We start from the raw sequence: 15,816 nt of genomic DNA on the forward strand, positions 1-15,816 counted from the left end.
AGCTTAGTCCAGAAAAGATAACATGTTTACCTAGCAGTGTCATAGTTTTCAAGTTACTTCAGAGTAAATTTAGTATAAAACAAAAGACACTGTTCTCGCGGCAAAGTAAGGCCATATTGTTTCTATAGGGTGACCAAACGTCCTGTTTCCCAGGACATGTCCTGTTTTCTTGTCCTGTCCTGGCCGTCCTGGTTGTTTTTTTTTTTAAAAAGTCATGAAAATGTCCTGGTTTTCAATGTTTTTCACTGGGCCTCTAAATTGACTGGCATTAGGTTGCATCCAGAGGAGGCATATTTTAAATGTATTGAAATTATAAGGCATCTTTGAGTAAACTTCGAATATGTCAGATGTGGTAGTGCTCTCTCCTCCCTCGGCCCTGCTCTCTCTCGCTCTCTCTCCTAGGTGTGTTCGTGGTGAAGCTGGCAGCAGGTGTGATGCATGACAATCAGCAGATGAGCTGCAGGTGGAAGCTGAGTAATTGGTCCTTAAAAGCAGACTGCACCTGTCATTCGAAGCTGGACCGTTGTCTAATCTCCAGTCAGTACAGGCAGTAGAACTGTCTTTGCCACCAGTCGTTTTGGACCTCTGTTAATCCTGTTTTCCATGTTTAGTGAAGCTGACTCCTGCCTACTGTGTTCTGGGATCTTCAAATCTGCTGGTCCTCTGCTCTGCCTTCAACTCACTTTGTGAGAGATACCAAAAAACATTTACAGCTGGGCAGACGGTTTGTTTAAGAATAGACCAAAACCTAGAATTTTGTTATCATGAACATTTTTCAGATGCCAGTGAACCAAAACATTACAAAAATGTGTGTCCAAGAGGTTTCTGGCAAAGTCCAAGTCGAGAGTGTTGATTTAAGAGTCTTCCCACTACAGTTGTAAGAGGTGAAGTGCAGTTCAGAGGAAGCTATACGTAATTGAAGGCCAGTGTAATTGTAGTTGCTGCGACACTAAGACACGAGTAAGACTAAACAAGTTGTCAGCAGAGAGACAGGCTGAAGAAAAATGTAAAGAATATTTTGGCATTGAAGAAAACTAGTTATATTTAGGTATACTTTGTCTTTTGTTGGCAGCAGAGAGGGTAAGAGGTGTAAATCCCATTTTCAGATATAAACCAAGGCCTAAACACAACTGAAGTGACCCTAGTAGGTGTTGTCATCAGAATCGTTTGATAAAAAAGGCACAATCACTTTGAAGTTCTCAGTTTGACTTTCACAAGGTTACTTCAAAAAGTTCTCATCAGAAAAAATCACAGGAGACAGATTCTTTGTGGAGCATTTTTTTTTTAAAAAAAGAAAAACTAAATCTCCTTTAATTTAAATGCACTTGTCCCACCGATGTTAAAACATTGTTATCCCTTCATGGTAAAAAGTCACATCTTGAACCTCCAGATTCTCCACAACAGCATGCATGAAGTCATCACTTATTTGAAAATGGTGACCGTGAAAGTGGGATTTCAGTTTGATAAACAGAAGTGCAGGCTGAGTAAGTAAAGTGTATAAAGTCACATTTAACTTCATTTAGCTTCAGTTTCTGCCACCTGTGCTGTCTTCAACTTTATTATTTGTTCCCTGAAGGGCCATTTGTTATGCAGCAGCTTACACGTTTTCACAATAAACAAACAATAAAAACAATTTTAAAAAAAATAATTAAAAGGAATGTTTGTTAAATGGAAAAAAACAAATAAAGCCGTAAAAACACAATAAAAATGATAAAATATCACATGAAACACAAGATAGACAGTCATTCATTTAGTCAGGTGTATTTCAGTGCAAACAGTCGCTTAGCAGCAGCAAGAACGCTTCTTTGCACATAATAAAAAACCATCAAGAACCTGCCAATGTCCAACTTCATCATCACCAAGCAGGCTGACACAATCATTTGTGTCTAAAATATATAAAACGGCAGATAAAACACAGCCTTGAGGCGATCTGGTGGAGGAGGTCAGTAGGCTGGACAGTTCTCCGCTGACTTCTTGTCATCGATTTGTAAGAAAATCAAGGATCCAACCCACAAGACATGCATCAGCACCAAAGACATTTACAAGCTTCTCTAACAAATCGTGAGGCTGTATTGTGCTGAAAGCTGATGAGAAATCAACAAAAAGCAGCTCTTACTACCTTCCAAGTGCTTATATACAAGGTTGAGTAGAGGAGCAGTAGCATCTTGGACGCCCCTCTTATTTCTATAAGCAAACTGAAGAGGGTCTAGCAGGCGCTCAGTTTTTCAGAGTAGCTCTTCTTTGACTAGTTTTTCGAGTTGTTTCATTACCATAGAGGTTAAGACCACAGGTTGAAAGTCATTCAGAATGGAAGGGCAGCTTGATTTAGCAACGGGAACCACTATTGACTTCTACCACAAGACTGGCACTCTCTGCTGGACAAGAGACATGTTGAAAATATAATAAAAAAACAGGGCCGAGCTGGTCACAAGGTTAACTTGTGTGATGCAGTAACACCTTATTACATCGCCCTCACTGAGAAAAGGATTTTGCGGAGAGGCTGACGTAAGACAGTTTTCAGTCTCAGCATTAATAGCCCTAAAATCATGGGAGTCAAACTTTGAGCCAGCTCTATATGAGAATTATAACCACTGAGCTGAACTCTCTTCTTTATACATTTGTTAGTCCCAGTCCCAGTCTGGACGGATGTGTCCTGAAGCAACAACACACCAGCTTGAAGATTTTCTCTCTTCCTAAAGAAATAAAGACAAACATTTGAGTTTTTGTGGACAGTTACATAAAGCTTTTCAGACTTTACAACCAGCACTGCTCCCAGCACACCACACATTGTAAAACTGTCATACTTCTCTTTGGTGTGATATCAGCACCTTCATAGTTGGGAATTATGAATATTTTGTCCATCCAAAAACCCTGTGAAATATCTATTTTTCTACATTACTAGGATATGAGCTGTACTGTTATTTTTTCTACTTACAGACACATCTGTACAATATTGATATAAATCTGTGCAGTATTTATACTTCTCTCAATATTTTTATTCATTTAAGAATCTGTGCAACGCCACCTTTACGTGCAATACTGTTATTTCTAAAGCTGGTATTTTGGTTTAGTTTTTCATTTTTGTACTGATAGTCTTTAAGCGTTTGGACTATCCCCTTTGCTGCTGTAATGATGCAAATTCCCCCACCGTGTTGATAATTAAAGCTTATCTTAGCTCTCTTGTCTGATTATTTTATAGTACACGGTTATGGCCCATTACTGAGTACAGCAATCTTCTTATGAGATACCTGAGTCCCACATAACGACACACTCTGACTGGCTTGTTTGCAGTAACATAAGTTGAGGAGTAAGACAAGCACAGCTCAGTGTGCCACACTGATGACAATCATTCCTGGGAAAATGGTCAACATGTGGCATTAGACATGTCAGGTTGAAACTCAACCAGCAGCTTTTATAGCAGAAAGGCTTAAACTTTAAAAGTTAGTATCCATTTAGTTCCGTGTAGTGAGGCTCCTGCACCAGCAGGGGGCTTCAGTGTTTCAGCCATCTTTGCCTTGGCCTGTTCACCATGTATTCATGTTTTACACCTTGGTCGTGTTGTAACCCTGGTTGTGATTTTTCTTTTTTTCCCTTCATATTTGGACACAGCAATGCGCTGATTGATATCCATTATCATTTCAGACCTGTTTATGGAGATTTATATCACAAATCTGTAGAGTTTCCTGGAATCGAACCCTGAAACACTGAGCAGATTTGTGAAGCTTGTTATGTTGCATTTGTGATGCTCCCTGTGTCAGCGAGATATTCAGCTGAGCATGTTGCGCTGTTTGTGAAATTATAAATACTGTCTTTATTATTTAGTTATTTTTTCGGCCTTTTTGTTGACTATATTGAATAGGAAAGTACAGAGGCAGACAGGAAACCAAGGGGAAGAATGGGGAACTGAGTTGGAATTAAACCCAGGCCACTGCATCGGGGACTACAGCCCCTGTTCATGGGTTGCCCGCTTAACCTGTTGAGCTGTCTGGGTGCCCATTGTCATTATTATTTTGATAAAACTGTGATTTTGAGGTATTTGGTAGTTATAGCAGTACACAGAAAACTGAATCTGTAAATGTTTGTTTAATGTTTGTTATTTACTCCTGTTTTAATGGACATTCTGTTAACATTCTGCTGCTGCTTGTGGACTTACATAGAGATATTAACAACATATTTTGGAAGCTGTTGTTTTTTGTTTTTTTTAAAAGGCCATCATATTTCCATTGGATTTTAGCTCTCCATATATACCAGTTAACTCAGGTATTTTGGTTTGCAATTTTCAAAAACTTAAAAACATGTCTTGCTTCTTTATTACCTATCACAGGGTCTGCCCAGTGAATCAACCAAACAGCAAGCCTCCAGACTGACCTTTGAATGTTTTTTTTATATGCTTTGTCACCATTATTAATCAGCAGAATCACTGCCAGACATAAGAGAATAGATATAAAGTAATTCACAGTTGGGGGAGAGTTGGACATGCGTTAAAAGAGATAAAGTTTCAGGGAGGAATGCAAGAAATCATAAACCATTGGACAACGCTGCTACACTCAGTGTACATTAACCCCAGAGTTAGAGATAAGACTGAGATAATAGCCTTATGGTAAATGATCAGGTTTTTGTTTCATTCAAGATGTTTTTTTATGTGTAATTAAATGAAAATTTTACCTCAGTGAGAGGAAATCTACCTGACTTTAGGGTGTAATAAAATAAACATAAAACCTGTTTTTAGCTTCTTTTTTTTGCATCAACACAAACAGCAAATCAGTAGACGGAAGTAAATAGAGTCAGACAATGTTTGGAGTGATTCACAACTCTGCTTCCCTGAGATGTTTTTATCCATTAACACCTAAAACAACATACTATAAGGTGCATTGATTTAAGACATGGCAGCACTCCTGGACTTTGTGCACACATATAGAGAAAACACAGTTTAAAGAAGAACGAGGTAGCACACAGTAATCATAAGGATTTGAAAATGTTACAGGTCCATCTTGCTGATATTTTGAGTGCCAAGTCGTTTTTTATGAGTAAAGGCAACATCATGAACTATGCTTCCATTTCACATCACTCAAATGTAAACTAGAAAGTCCTGGGCATGATAACAAAGCATTTTTATTTCCAGTGTTGGGTCAGATTTAAGTGCTGCAGTTTGAGTAAAATGTACGTCTTCATTATTGGGATAATAATGTATACACATGAGCGGATAGTCATCAAGAACCTGTGAGTTTACATCACAATTTAGACATTTCTGCAACTAAATGAGTGCACTGTCTTAAGGTGAAGACAACCGTGAGTCAAGCTCCAGCTCCATTTGTGAGCTGTTTTAATTTACATAACCTCCTGATCATTATGTTAATATTCACATAAGTGACCATAAAAACAAGACGGAAAACTCAAAGGATCTGCAAATGTGGAGGGGGTCAGAACAATGACTAGCATACAAATGTGTGAATATTTGTGCACTTATTTAACAGATTTTAAGTGTAATATGCATTAATATATTACAGTGTGGTTTACTGGTTAACTTCAGTAGTAATAATACCAGGAAAGGTTAACAGAAAAGGCAATTTCTTTGCAAAAATATATAACGTAATAGATGAGTTCCATACACATAAACATATAGTACATATATTAGTAGTGATAGAGCAGAAAGGTAGACAAGTGCATTATTTTAATATTAAAGGCTACTCGCTTGTTGTTTTGGTCATAAATTATATTAATATAATAACCAGTCAGTGAAATATAAGTTAGAGTATCCCAGAGGGAGTTGAAGAGTTCCTTTAAGCGAAATAGCCATGACAGAAAACAGCCACACAGAGGAGGATCATGGCGTTGGCGTTGACAATGTTCCTCCATAGAGGCACCTCTGATGTGTCCGTGAGCTTCTTCTGCAGCTCCGCTTCCTCCTCTTTGGTCAGCTTGGGAGCTTTTTCCTGTTCCAGTCCGCAGAAGCACATCACCGCCTTCTTGCACAGACCAGGTTTCTTGTGATATTCTGCAATAGAACAAAGGCAATGAAGAAAACATCTTTGTATTTGTATGTGTGTATGAATGCACCGTTACTGTATATGTATAGTCTTTATGCTTGCTAATTACCATCTACATCCACGCTGTTGGAATCTCCATTATCAACCCAGTCATCCTGTTCAAGGTCCACCCTCTCCTCCGTTCTGTTCCTCAGGCTCCAGCACAGTCGATACAACTAGTCAAACAACACAACATACAGTTTGAAACAAATATTTTACAACTATATGCAAAAGTACATTACACAGCAGAGAATGTTGGACACATTTTGTAGCGCTTGTAAAGTGAAAAAAGTAACTACAACCTTGGCAGCAAACGTACATTTGTACGGTGACAATGAGGCGAATCTGAGCGCTCATGTTTCAGTAACTCTAGCAGAATGTGCCCTGCCTTCACACTCCTATTTGAACCAATACTCAGTGTCACCTATGCAATGCATGATCACTTATCTAATATGGAGCAGGATTCATAAAATGACTGTACAGAGACAGTTTGGCAAACAACCAAAATGGACTGATGCGGAATTGTCTGTAGAATCTTCTTTTTAGTCAAAATTAAAAGAAGTGGTCAGAATTTTAGCTGCTCTGGTTGGTTGTTGGTCTCTTTAATTGCATTCAGTTGCATTTGGTCTGTGCCCTTTGGAAATCGAAAATTAACTGAGAGATTCCAACTCCTTTGGTGATACCAGGCAAATATTTTGGGGCATGCCACTACTTTGAAGTCACAGAACCTCATTAAGTCATCAGGCCTGAATAGACTCCTTAGGTCTTGTAAAGCAGATCAAGAATCTATACTGATGACGATTCCAAAGTGGATAAACCTTCACTGTATTTGTTTATGAAATTTAAAGTTACAGTGACATTAGAGGAAAGGCTTCTGATGTGTGTTTGCTTCTTTGCTCGTTGTTGTTTGGTTACTTCTTTTCATTTTATTGCAACTGCAGCAACTCAGAATGGGAGTGTCGTTCGGTAAGCGGTCACAAAAACACATTAATGATTTATTCAGCCTTATCTCGCAGCGGTCACATACGTGCTTGTCGTCGATGGGTTTGGTCATGACGGAGACTGAAAGTATGATGATGCAGGAGACAGTGAACAGGATGATGGAAAAGTAGAGGTAGTGGACTCCACAGATGATGGTGGGACAGTCACTGGGACTTACGCAGCTCCCTGTCCCATAAGCAAACTCAGCAATCATTCTGGACAGGCCAATCAACAAGCCAATCATCAGGCCCCAAAATGCACCCTGTGGAAAGAAAACAACAGGAGAGACATTGGTTTACACAACATTCGTAGGAAAACAGCAATGGGTAAAAAGTCTTTTTTAACTTTGTGCTGATTTTGGATGGAATGAACACCGCTGAGTTGCTTGTTTGAATGACTAGAAGCTACAGTCATGACACTTAGCGTAGCATATGGACTGAAACGGGTAAGACTAACCTAAGTAAAAAATCCTCCTACCATCAGTAGTCATGCTTACCACCCAACATGTATTTCTTTTGTACAGATACCAAAGTGTAAAAATGCCATGTTGTGCTTTAACATTAAAGCAATCAATCATCCATTTGTTCATTTTCTTCTGCTTATCGAGAGTTGGAACACAGTAGCAGACTAGTAGAAGACTATCCAAGTCATTTCCCATGTCCTTCTTCCTTGCAACATTTTCCAGCTACTCTAGAGTGGAAATTGTGAGGCTTTCCAAAGTATGAACGGATATGTAATCCCTCCTGGGCCTACTCTGGGGTCACTTCCCAGTTGAAAACCTCCAAAGTAAAGCATCCAGATACCCTAAACACCTCAGCTGGCTCCTATGGACGCAAAGGAGAAACAACCCTACTTTGAACTTCCTTTGGATAATCAAGCTCCTTACTCTATCTCGAAGGCCAAAAGGCTAAAAGTTTTCTGTTGTTTCCAGTTTACACGCTAAGCAAAGGTAGCCAGTTTTTGGGTCGAGCTTTATATTAACCGTTCAAACTTGAGTCTGGCATGAATCTGATCATCCAAGTCTCAGCAAGAAAGTGTATTTGTCCAAATGGGAAGCATGACCATGTTCCCAGAGTTTTATGTTCCCTCATGCTGACTGCTCATGACTATCAGATTGAGAGTCACATGGTAGTGCTAGGGAACAATTCTTTCAGGTTCCCGTTGTGTGATGTTTATAGCAAGGGAACATATGACACTTTCTGAGGTGACTTACAGTTTCATTCACTCGTTTACAAAAGATGGCGAGAATGAAGAGGGCTGCAATGGGTGGAGTGAGGTAGCTGGTGATAGACTGGATGTAGTCGAACAGCTGACCGCTCTGGGCTGACTGCACCACTGGGATCCATGCGATGCTCAGACCAATCAGGACCAACATAAACACTCTATACACGGGTGAAACACACATTTAGAAACAGTGGTAGTCAAGACTTTCAACAATTCATACTGAACACAACCACAAAAATGTATTTTACCTGCCAGCAATCATGAGTTCCCTCTCTCTGGCGTTGCGGCGAATCTTCGTGTAGATGTCCATGGTGAAGAGAGTACTGGCACTGTTGAAGATGGAGGTGAGGGAGCTCATCAGAGAGGCCAACATCACAGACAGCATGAGACCTCGCAGACCTGAAGTACACAGAATAACAGATTAAGAAGAGGAAAACTCATATGAAGAGGCTGCAGTTTGCATTCACAGCTCCATGGAAAAAGATTGTAAGACGCCCACCATTGGGCATGAGATCCACCACCAGTTTGGGATAGGCGATGTTGGTGCAGCCGACACTGGCACCACAGTATTCTTCACATTCGGCCGGGTCCACACATGCCACCACATCTAGTTAATAAAATGAGCAGTATGTTAAGAAATGTTTAAATTCACCTTGTGGTAAAATGTGCATGAACTGCTTTGAGCAAGTAAGCTTGCTTCCGCCTACGTGAGTCACAAGCAGCTCACCAGGGTAGAGGATCCTGCTGATCATCCCAGGGAAAACCATGAGGAACATGGGCAGCAGCTTAAGGTAACCGCAGAGGATACAACCAGCCTTAACGTGAGACAGATTCTTGGCAGAGAGGCAGCGCTGAACAATCACCTAGAAACAGGAAAAGATCGGTGTCACCATTTAGCACTGGTAAGTAGCTAAGCACATTTATAGGCCCTTGTACCTCACCTGTAAAATTCCTGCTATTATATTCTTTTATCTCACTACAAATATATATCAGTTTCAGATGAAGGTTTTACAAATCATACATTTCTAAAACTCTGTTTGCTGAGTGACCCCCAGAAGTCAAATTATCTCCTTCTGTTAACTGACAGCAGGATACCCCTTATGTGTTTGAATTAGCATTCACTGACCTCCACTGTTAGTCTCTCTGTTACTTTCATTTCAGTGTCTGGGTACTCATTAACCCTTTCCACCTCACAGGCACCTGTAGGAGGACCAGGCTGTATCTATTATTAATGAGCAACCTGACGCCGTTTTTCAAAAGGTGCCCGACTGTAGCACATTCAGTGACGAGGCTGCCTGTTACAGCTATGATCACAATGAATGTGCCTGATTTCTGTTGCATAGAATTTGCTGAAGTTGCAGATTTGATTGCAAACATTTTGCTGGAGGTTTTGGAATTTCAAGCTGATCTGGTGATGGGGAGATTGAGACTTCAAAATTCTTCAAGTCATTCACTTGGTCATGGTCCTGGAGTCATTTTTCTCAATGGATGTATTTGTTTAAAGCCTACAGCTTAGGGAGTTAATGACTAAATAAGAGCATGACTATTGTCTTACAGCAGGCCACCACAGACCGCTTAAGTGAGTCTGGCAAAGATAAAGGACCATAAATGTGTGGGAATCAACTGAATGAGTCTGTATTGCTAGTGGGTTAGTTAAAGCTGCCGCTGAATCAGCAGAAGTATCCTCACAATCACAAGTGGTCACACAGATACGAATCAGTTTTGCCAATTTCCTTTACTGACCTGATCGGTGCACCAGTACCAGGTGGCCTGAATGGTGAGTCCAAATATCAGGCCAGGCCATGGCAGGTCTCCTGTGATTGCATTCCTGAAAAGGTGGAAGGAGTCTGCTCGAGGCTCGTAGCATTCTGCACTGACGTTCCCCGTGACTGAGGGGATGGCCTGCATGTACTGCTCCTGGAAGTTTTCATAGCCGCCGACCTCATGGAACGCTGCAGATGTGTGCAAGTTAAACCATCGAATGGGGATTTTTACTCATCATCACAAACAGGACTTGTCCTACCATAATAACTAATAAAAAAACATAAGGAAGAAAAAGGAAAATATCATATTACCAAAGCCCATAAGGATGAATGATCCAATAACCATGATGACAGTCTGTAAGGCGTCTGTGTAGATCACTGCAGCCAGTCCACCTGAGACACAATATGTGATGTTATCAATCATCCTTTCACGTACATAACTGTTCAATATTGTCAAAATCATCCTGTCTCAGAGTGATGCTGAAAAACTAGTTGATGAATCTGTTACCTCTAAGCTGGACTATTATTATTTCTTTTATTATCAGGATGTTCCAATAACTCTCTGAAAAACTAAAGATTCTGGAAATGCAGTTCTAACAGGAACAAACAAGAGAGATTGTATTCCTCCCATGTTATCCTCTCTTTATTGCATTATAATTTAAAATCCTGCCTTTCACATACAAAACTCTAGACAGCCAAACGCACTCATATCGTAAGAACTTTATTGTACCATATTACGCTAACAGAGAACTTTGCTGTCAGGGTGCAAATTTATGTCTGATTCAGAAAGTTTCCAAAAGTGGAGTAGGAGGCAAATCCTTCAGCTATAGGCTCAAATTTGGGTTTGGACGTTAAACCACCTTTCTATTTTTCACATTAGATATGAAACTTATGAAACCTTATATAACTTCATGGCTCAGGTGACTCTAAACCATCCACTAAGTTTGCTGCTACATGTATCCCTACTTGTTTCTGGTCTGCAGTTACAGGCCTCGACATCCTCCCAAGTATTTATTGTTGGCTTATGTACCGCTTGTTTGTTTTCTCTCTGCTATGCTGCTCTCCTGCTAACCCGAACTAGTTGAGGCAGACTGCTACTCTCCCTGGGCCTGGTTCTGCCAGAGGTTTCATCCTGTTTAAGAGAAGATTTTTCTTCCAAAGAATTTGCTCAAGGGGAGTCTTTGGAGTCTTTACTGGTCTGGGTTTTTATAGTTTAAGACTCCAACTTCTTCACCTTTCTATTTAAGCAGCCCTGAGATGACATATGCTGTGAACTGGTGGATTAAAAAAATCATATTATCATGTAACTGCTCTATCGATGGTCATCTTATAAAAGTTAAGTCCACTTGTTGATGCATTATATCAGAGTAGCAACAGAAGGCCAGTTCGTGCTTATCATAGTCCATGGGTAATTAACCACAATAACACGGCCGATAAACTAGCTCTGAGGAAAGAGAGCTGTTGTCTGTGTGTCTACATATGGCCTTGACAAGACTTTAACCCCAGTTATGGTGCCATTTACACAGATAAGACTAGTTTATGAGCAAAATCAGCAAGTTTGGTGGAAAGGGAAGCAAATTCACCGCGTGGACAGACCTGTGACAGTGTACAGCGCAGTAATCAGTAGCAGCAGGATAACAGCAAGGTAGATATTCAACCCAAGAGCCTGGTTGATAAAAATGGCGCCAGAGAACATGTCTGCCTGAGTGGAGAGGAAAAACAACGCATCACTTCAACTGATATCATCCAATAATGGTGCAATGTTGACATTGGAATATCCGCTGCAACTTACTGAGATCTTGGTGAAAATATACAAGAAGAGGGAGAGCACAGAGAGATAGATGCGAATACGTTGTCCTCCAAACCTCTTCTTCAGGTACTCAGGCATGGTGACCACCTAGAAACATCCACGGCTTATTGCATTTCACTTGACTTGACTTTTTTCATTGCTCAATGCAAATTTAGACAAATAAAATGTGTATATATATTTTTAAAAAATGCTTTCTGCTTACCCCAGCTTTAATGTAGATGGGCACAAACAGCCATCCCAGAATGACAACTACTACAAGGGCCTGAAACACACAAGGAAATAAATGATAAATATTTAGATCAATAAACAATTTCCCTCCATTGTCTGCAGGGTGAAACTCCAATGATGCTCTTTGAACCATCAGCTCACCTGAGATTGCTGCTAACAGTGCTATCTGTGTCACAGGTTGGAAATTCATTTGTGTAAGACACAATAACGATAGATCTGACACAGTCACAAATACTCACATTCCATTCAAATCCACCAGTAGCTATTCCTCCCGCTGCAGCAGTGCCAGCGATTCCTACAAAGTGGCCACTGCCAATGTTACTGGCAAAAAGGGATGCTCCGATCTGTGGAGAGTGTAGTTAAATTAGTTATTAATGTGCATTTATATTGTTTTTGTTGTGATTTTGAAATTGAGAGAAGCTTCAGACTTCTTTATGCTTTTATAGTATGACCACGTACAAAGTCAGCTTAATAAATAAGATAAATTACGCACCTAATCACTCCAATAAAATCAAATGTCACATGAAGCACTTCCATAATGGCAACAGCAGCAGATTTTATATTACCCAGTAATACAAAACTTATCAGTCTGCATGTGTCTTTCATAGTGATAATGACACTTTATGCTGGAAAATTAATAAAATAATAGCTTAGAGTTGCATTAATCTTAGCAGATACCCACCGGCCACCACACCATACTCCTCCCTGCAAGGAAGAAGCCGCCCACAGTGGATCGGTTGGTGCGGACCATAGCCTGAAACAGGACAACGGGACATTTTTAGCATTTTAGCAACTTTTTCAGCTGTCACTATTTGTTAAAGCCTGCAGTACCCCTCTGTAACACTGATCAGAATAGTACATGAAAACAACGGAATCATTGCACACTTGAAAACCAAAGCAACAATCCTGCTCATAAATAAATCTAATTGATTTTAATATGTACATTTTGAAATGTAAAAAAATGTTATCTGCTGTAAAACAATTAGGAAGCAGGTTGCCAGGGAACATGCTGTGATTGCACAACATCAGTCCACTCCATTTATGTCTCATTAACTTTAGTGCTGCTGTAAAAGACCCGCATAACACATAACACCTTGATTGCAAAACACTAGGATGCCTCTGACATAACCGCAGATAAGTTTGTTGTGTCTTTGCCAACGTACAAAATCACTTTTACGTTTTGTTTCTGGTTGAAAGCAGACAGATCTCATTTTCTGAAATTATAACTTAGCTGTAAGTTTCTTTCTTGGAGTAATACGGATTACAGGTCTGAAACTGTCAGTAAGTCACAGAGAAAAAAGATTTAGAGTTGCAAATTGAAAGATTAGACAACTCACCCATATTCCGACAGCCAACACAACCAAGAAGTAAATCACAATGACTGCAATATCTGGTGCATTGTTTAGGGCCGGGCCGGATGTGCCATTTCTTGCCATCCTATTTACATAGGAGAATCCAAAATAATTATAGTCGTTAGTCATTTTGCCGAGAGGAAGAGCAGAGGAGAGGAGCGCTGCTGGAGTCGGTCGTCTCTGACTGGAGAAACTACACGCCTACACTCACCTTTATACCTTTGGACAGTGTGTGTGTGTGTGTGTGTGTGTGTGAGTGTGTGTGTGTGTGCGTGTGTGTGCGTGTGTGAGTGTGTGTGTGTGTGTGTGTGCGTGTGTGTGCGTGCGTGTGTGTGCGTGTGTGTGTGCATAAAATAAGGGAAAAGAGGAAAACTGGTGTTTGTCTAATAAATCACCATTATTTTTTTTGGGTTATAAGTGAATGTATGAATGCAGGAATGTTGACATGGATATAAATAAGTTAAAATGTGTAACTTTTCAGCAAATTATGTTGTTAATCATCAACCTACAAGGAAATACCAGAAGTAAAGGCAATGGTGTTCCTTTAAAACAAAGGACCTTCTGATAAACTCTGCACTGCAGTGGAACTCAGCTCAGTTCAGTGCAATACAGTTCAATTCAGTTCAACTCTACTCAATTCAACTCAGTTAATCTTGATTCAGTTCAGTTCAGTTCAGTCCAATTCAATTCAATTTAAATAATTAATTTCATTTTGATTCCAGTTTAATTCAATTCAGTTCCCTTAAGTTTATTTCAATGCAATTTATCCACTTAATCTCATCCATCCATCCATCCATCCATCATCTATTCACTGCTTAATCCTCTTTAGGGTCGTGGGAGGCTGGAGTCTATTCCAGCTGACTTAGGGTGAAGGTAGAGCACACCTGGACAGGTAACAGTCTATCACAGGGCTACACTTAGAAACAAACAATCACACTTGCATTCATGCCTGCAGACAATTTCGAATCACCAATTAACCTCAGCATGTTTTTGGACTGTGGGAGGAAGCCAGAGAAAACACACAATGCACAGGAAGAACATACAAACTCCATGCAGAAAGATCCCAGGCCCAGACCAGGACACAAACTGGGGATCTTCTAAATGCAAGGTGACGGTGCTAACCAAGTGCCAATTAATCTCAGTTCAGTTCACTTTAGTTCACTTTAATTCAGTTCAGTTCAATCAAATACAATTCACTTCATTTCAGTTTAGTGTACTTAAACTCCCTTTATTTAAATTGAATTCAGTTTAATTTAATTTAGTTTCATTCAGCTCAGTTCAATTCAGTCTCATCCAGTCTAGGTTATCACAGGCTAACCCATGATAACTCTGTTACATATACATTTGTTGTCTCGCTGGAAACTTATCGGTTATTTCTGGAAACAGAAATAACCGATAAGTACAGCTATTGATAACCCATCTCACTGATTTTTACTTTGGCAGAGGAGATCATTGGCCACTTACATTAATAAAACATATGAAATTACTCACTGCAACACATTATTAATTATATAAGATACGGGAATGAAAGTGTGGCCTTCACCTTTGTACCTTCAAATCTGGTCTATCAACGAATATTTTCTCTTTTGTAACTCTATGACCAATAAAAAAAAACAAAACAAAAAACACTTAATCCCAAAGTCACCCCACCCAGAGTGAAAGCTACGTGTGTCTAAATGTGTGTTAATTATTAATCCAAGGGTCAGTAATTGAGAGAAGGCTGACCAGAGACTGAAAAATAAATGTGGACCAGAGTTTTAAATTCACAGAAAGACTGGAAAACACAGAAAAGTAAATCCAAAAAAATAAAAATGAAACAAATCCTTAGGGGAGATAATGATTAGGGGGGGAAACAACCAACAACAGAGCCTGAACTCCTCTTGGCTTAAAGCAGGAATCACATAAAAACAATCCAGTTATTTCAAATGTATGATACAAAATAGAATTTCTGTCTTAGAAGGAGTCTAAAAACACAACTAAAATACATTTCCCTTGTTAACCTGCCATTGCTCGTCTCCATCCTCTATAGAAGCAGAGATACTGGAGGGGCAGATTGGTTGTTTAATTGAATATGTGGCTCATTGATTCTTTATCTGATTGAAATTTGTGCAAATTATGGAAAATTCATGGAAAAAATTATTAGACCACCCTTGTTTTCTTCAGTTTCTTGTTCATTTTAATGCCTGGTACAACTAAAGGTACATTTCTTTGGACAAATATAATGATAACAACAAAAATAGCTCATAAGAATTTAATTTAAGAGCTGATATCTTGACATTCTCTGTGGTTTACTTGATAATAACCAAAATCATTTCAATTCTTCCATCAATAGCTATGGCATTGTACTGCCAAAAACAGCTTTTAGACACTTCATGTTTTCTTTTCTGTCTGTTTTAGTCACATGATCCACACAGGAGTTAGTACTTGATTGC

General features: G+C 39.6%; 1 protein-coding gene across 1 annotated transcript; it reads right to left on the minus strand.

Moving 5' to 3' along the window:
- Positions 1-5,094: 5,094 nt before the first annotated feature.
- Positions 5,095-13,570, minus strand: slc5a1 (solute carrier family 5 member 1). The gene is made up of 15 exons (XM_023292876.3): positions 13,370-13,570; positions 12,715-12,786; positions 12,272-12,376; positions 12,007-12,066; positions 11,787-11,891; positions 11,591-11,696; positions 10,307-10,387; positions 9,975-10,183; positions 8,959-9,094; positions 8,731-8,838; positions 8,480-8,630; positions 8,221-8,389; positions 7,054-7,269; positions 6,097-6,202; positions 5,095-5,995 (listed from the first exon to the last, which is right to left on the minus strand). The coding sequence occupies exons 1-15, from the start codon at positions 13,511-13,513 to the stop codon at positions 5,781-5,783; spliced, it is 1,983 nt and encodes a 660-aa protein (XP_023148644.2). The 5' UTR covers positions 13,514-13,570; the 3' UTR covers positions 5,095-5,780.
- Between the last annotated feature and the right edge of the window lie 2,246 nt (positions 13,571-15,816).

This window comes from Amphiprion ocellaris, chromosome 17 (assembly GCF_022539595.1).
Source record: "Amphiprion ocellaris isolate individual 3 ecotype Okinawa chromosome 17, ASM2253959v1, whole genome shotgun sequence".
Lineage (NCBI taxonomy): Eukaryota > Metazoa > Chordata > Actinopteri > Pomacentridae > Amphiprion > Amphiprion ocellaris.

Excerpts from the sequence above, each read along its gene's own strand:
- slc5a1 (XM_023292876.3), bottom strand. The coding sequence starts at position 13,513 with ATGACTAACGACTATAATTATTTTGGATTCTCCTATGTAAATAGGATG. Across the intron at positions 11,697-11,786 it reads ATATTTTCACCAAGATCTCA|GCAGACATGTTCTCTGGCGC; the intron begins GTAAGTTGCAGC and ends CTCTCCACTCAG. Across the intron at positions 8,839-8,958 it reads CAGCAGGATCCTCTACCCTG|ATGTGGTGGCATGTGTGGAC; the intron begins GTGAGCTGCTTG and ends TTTATTAACTAG.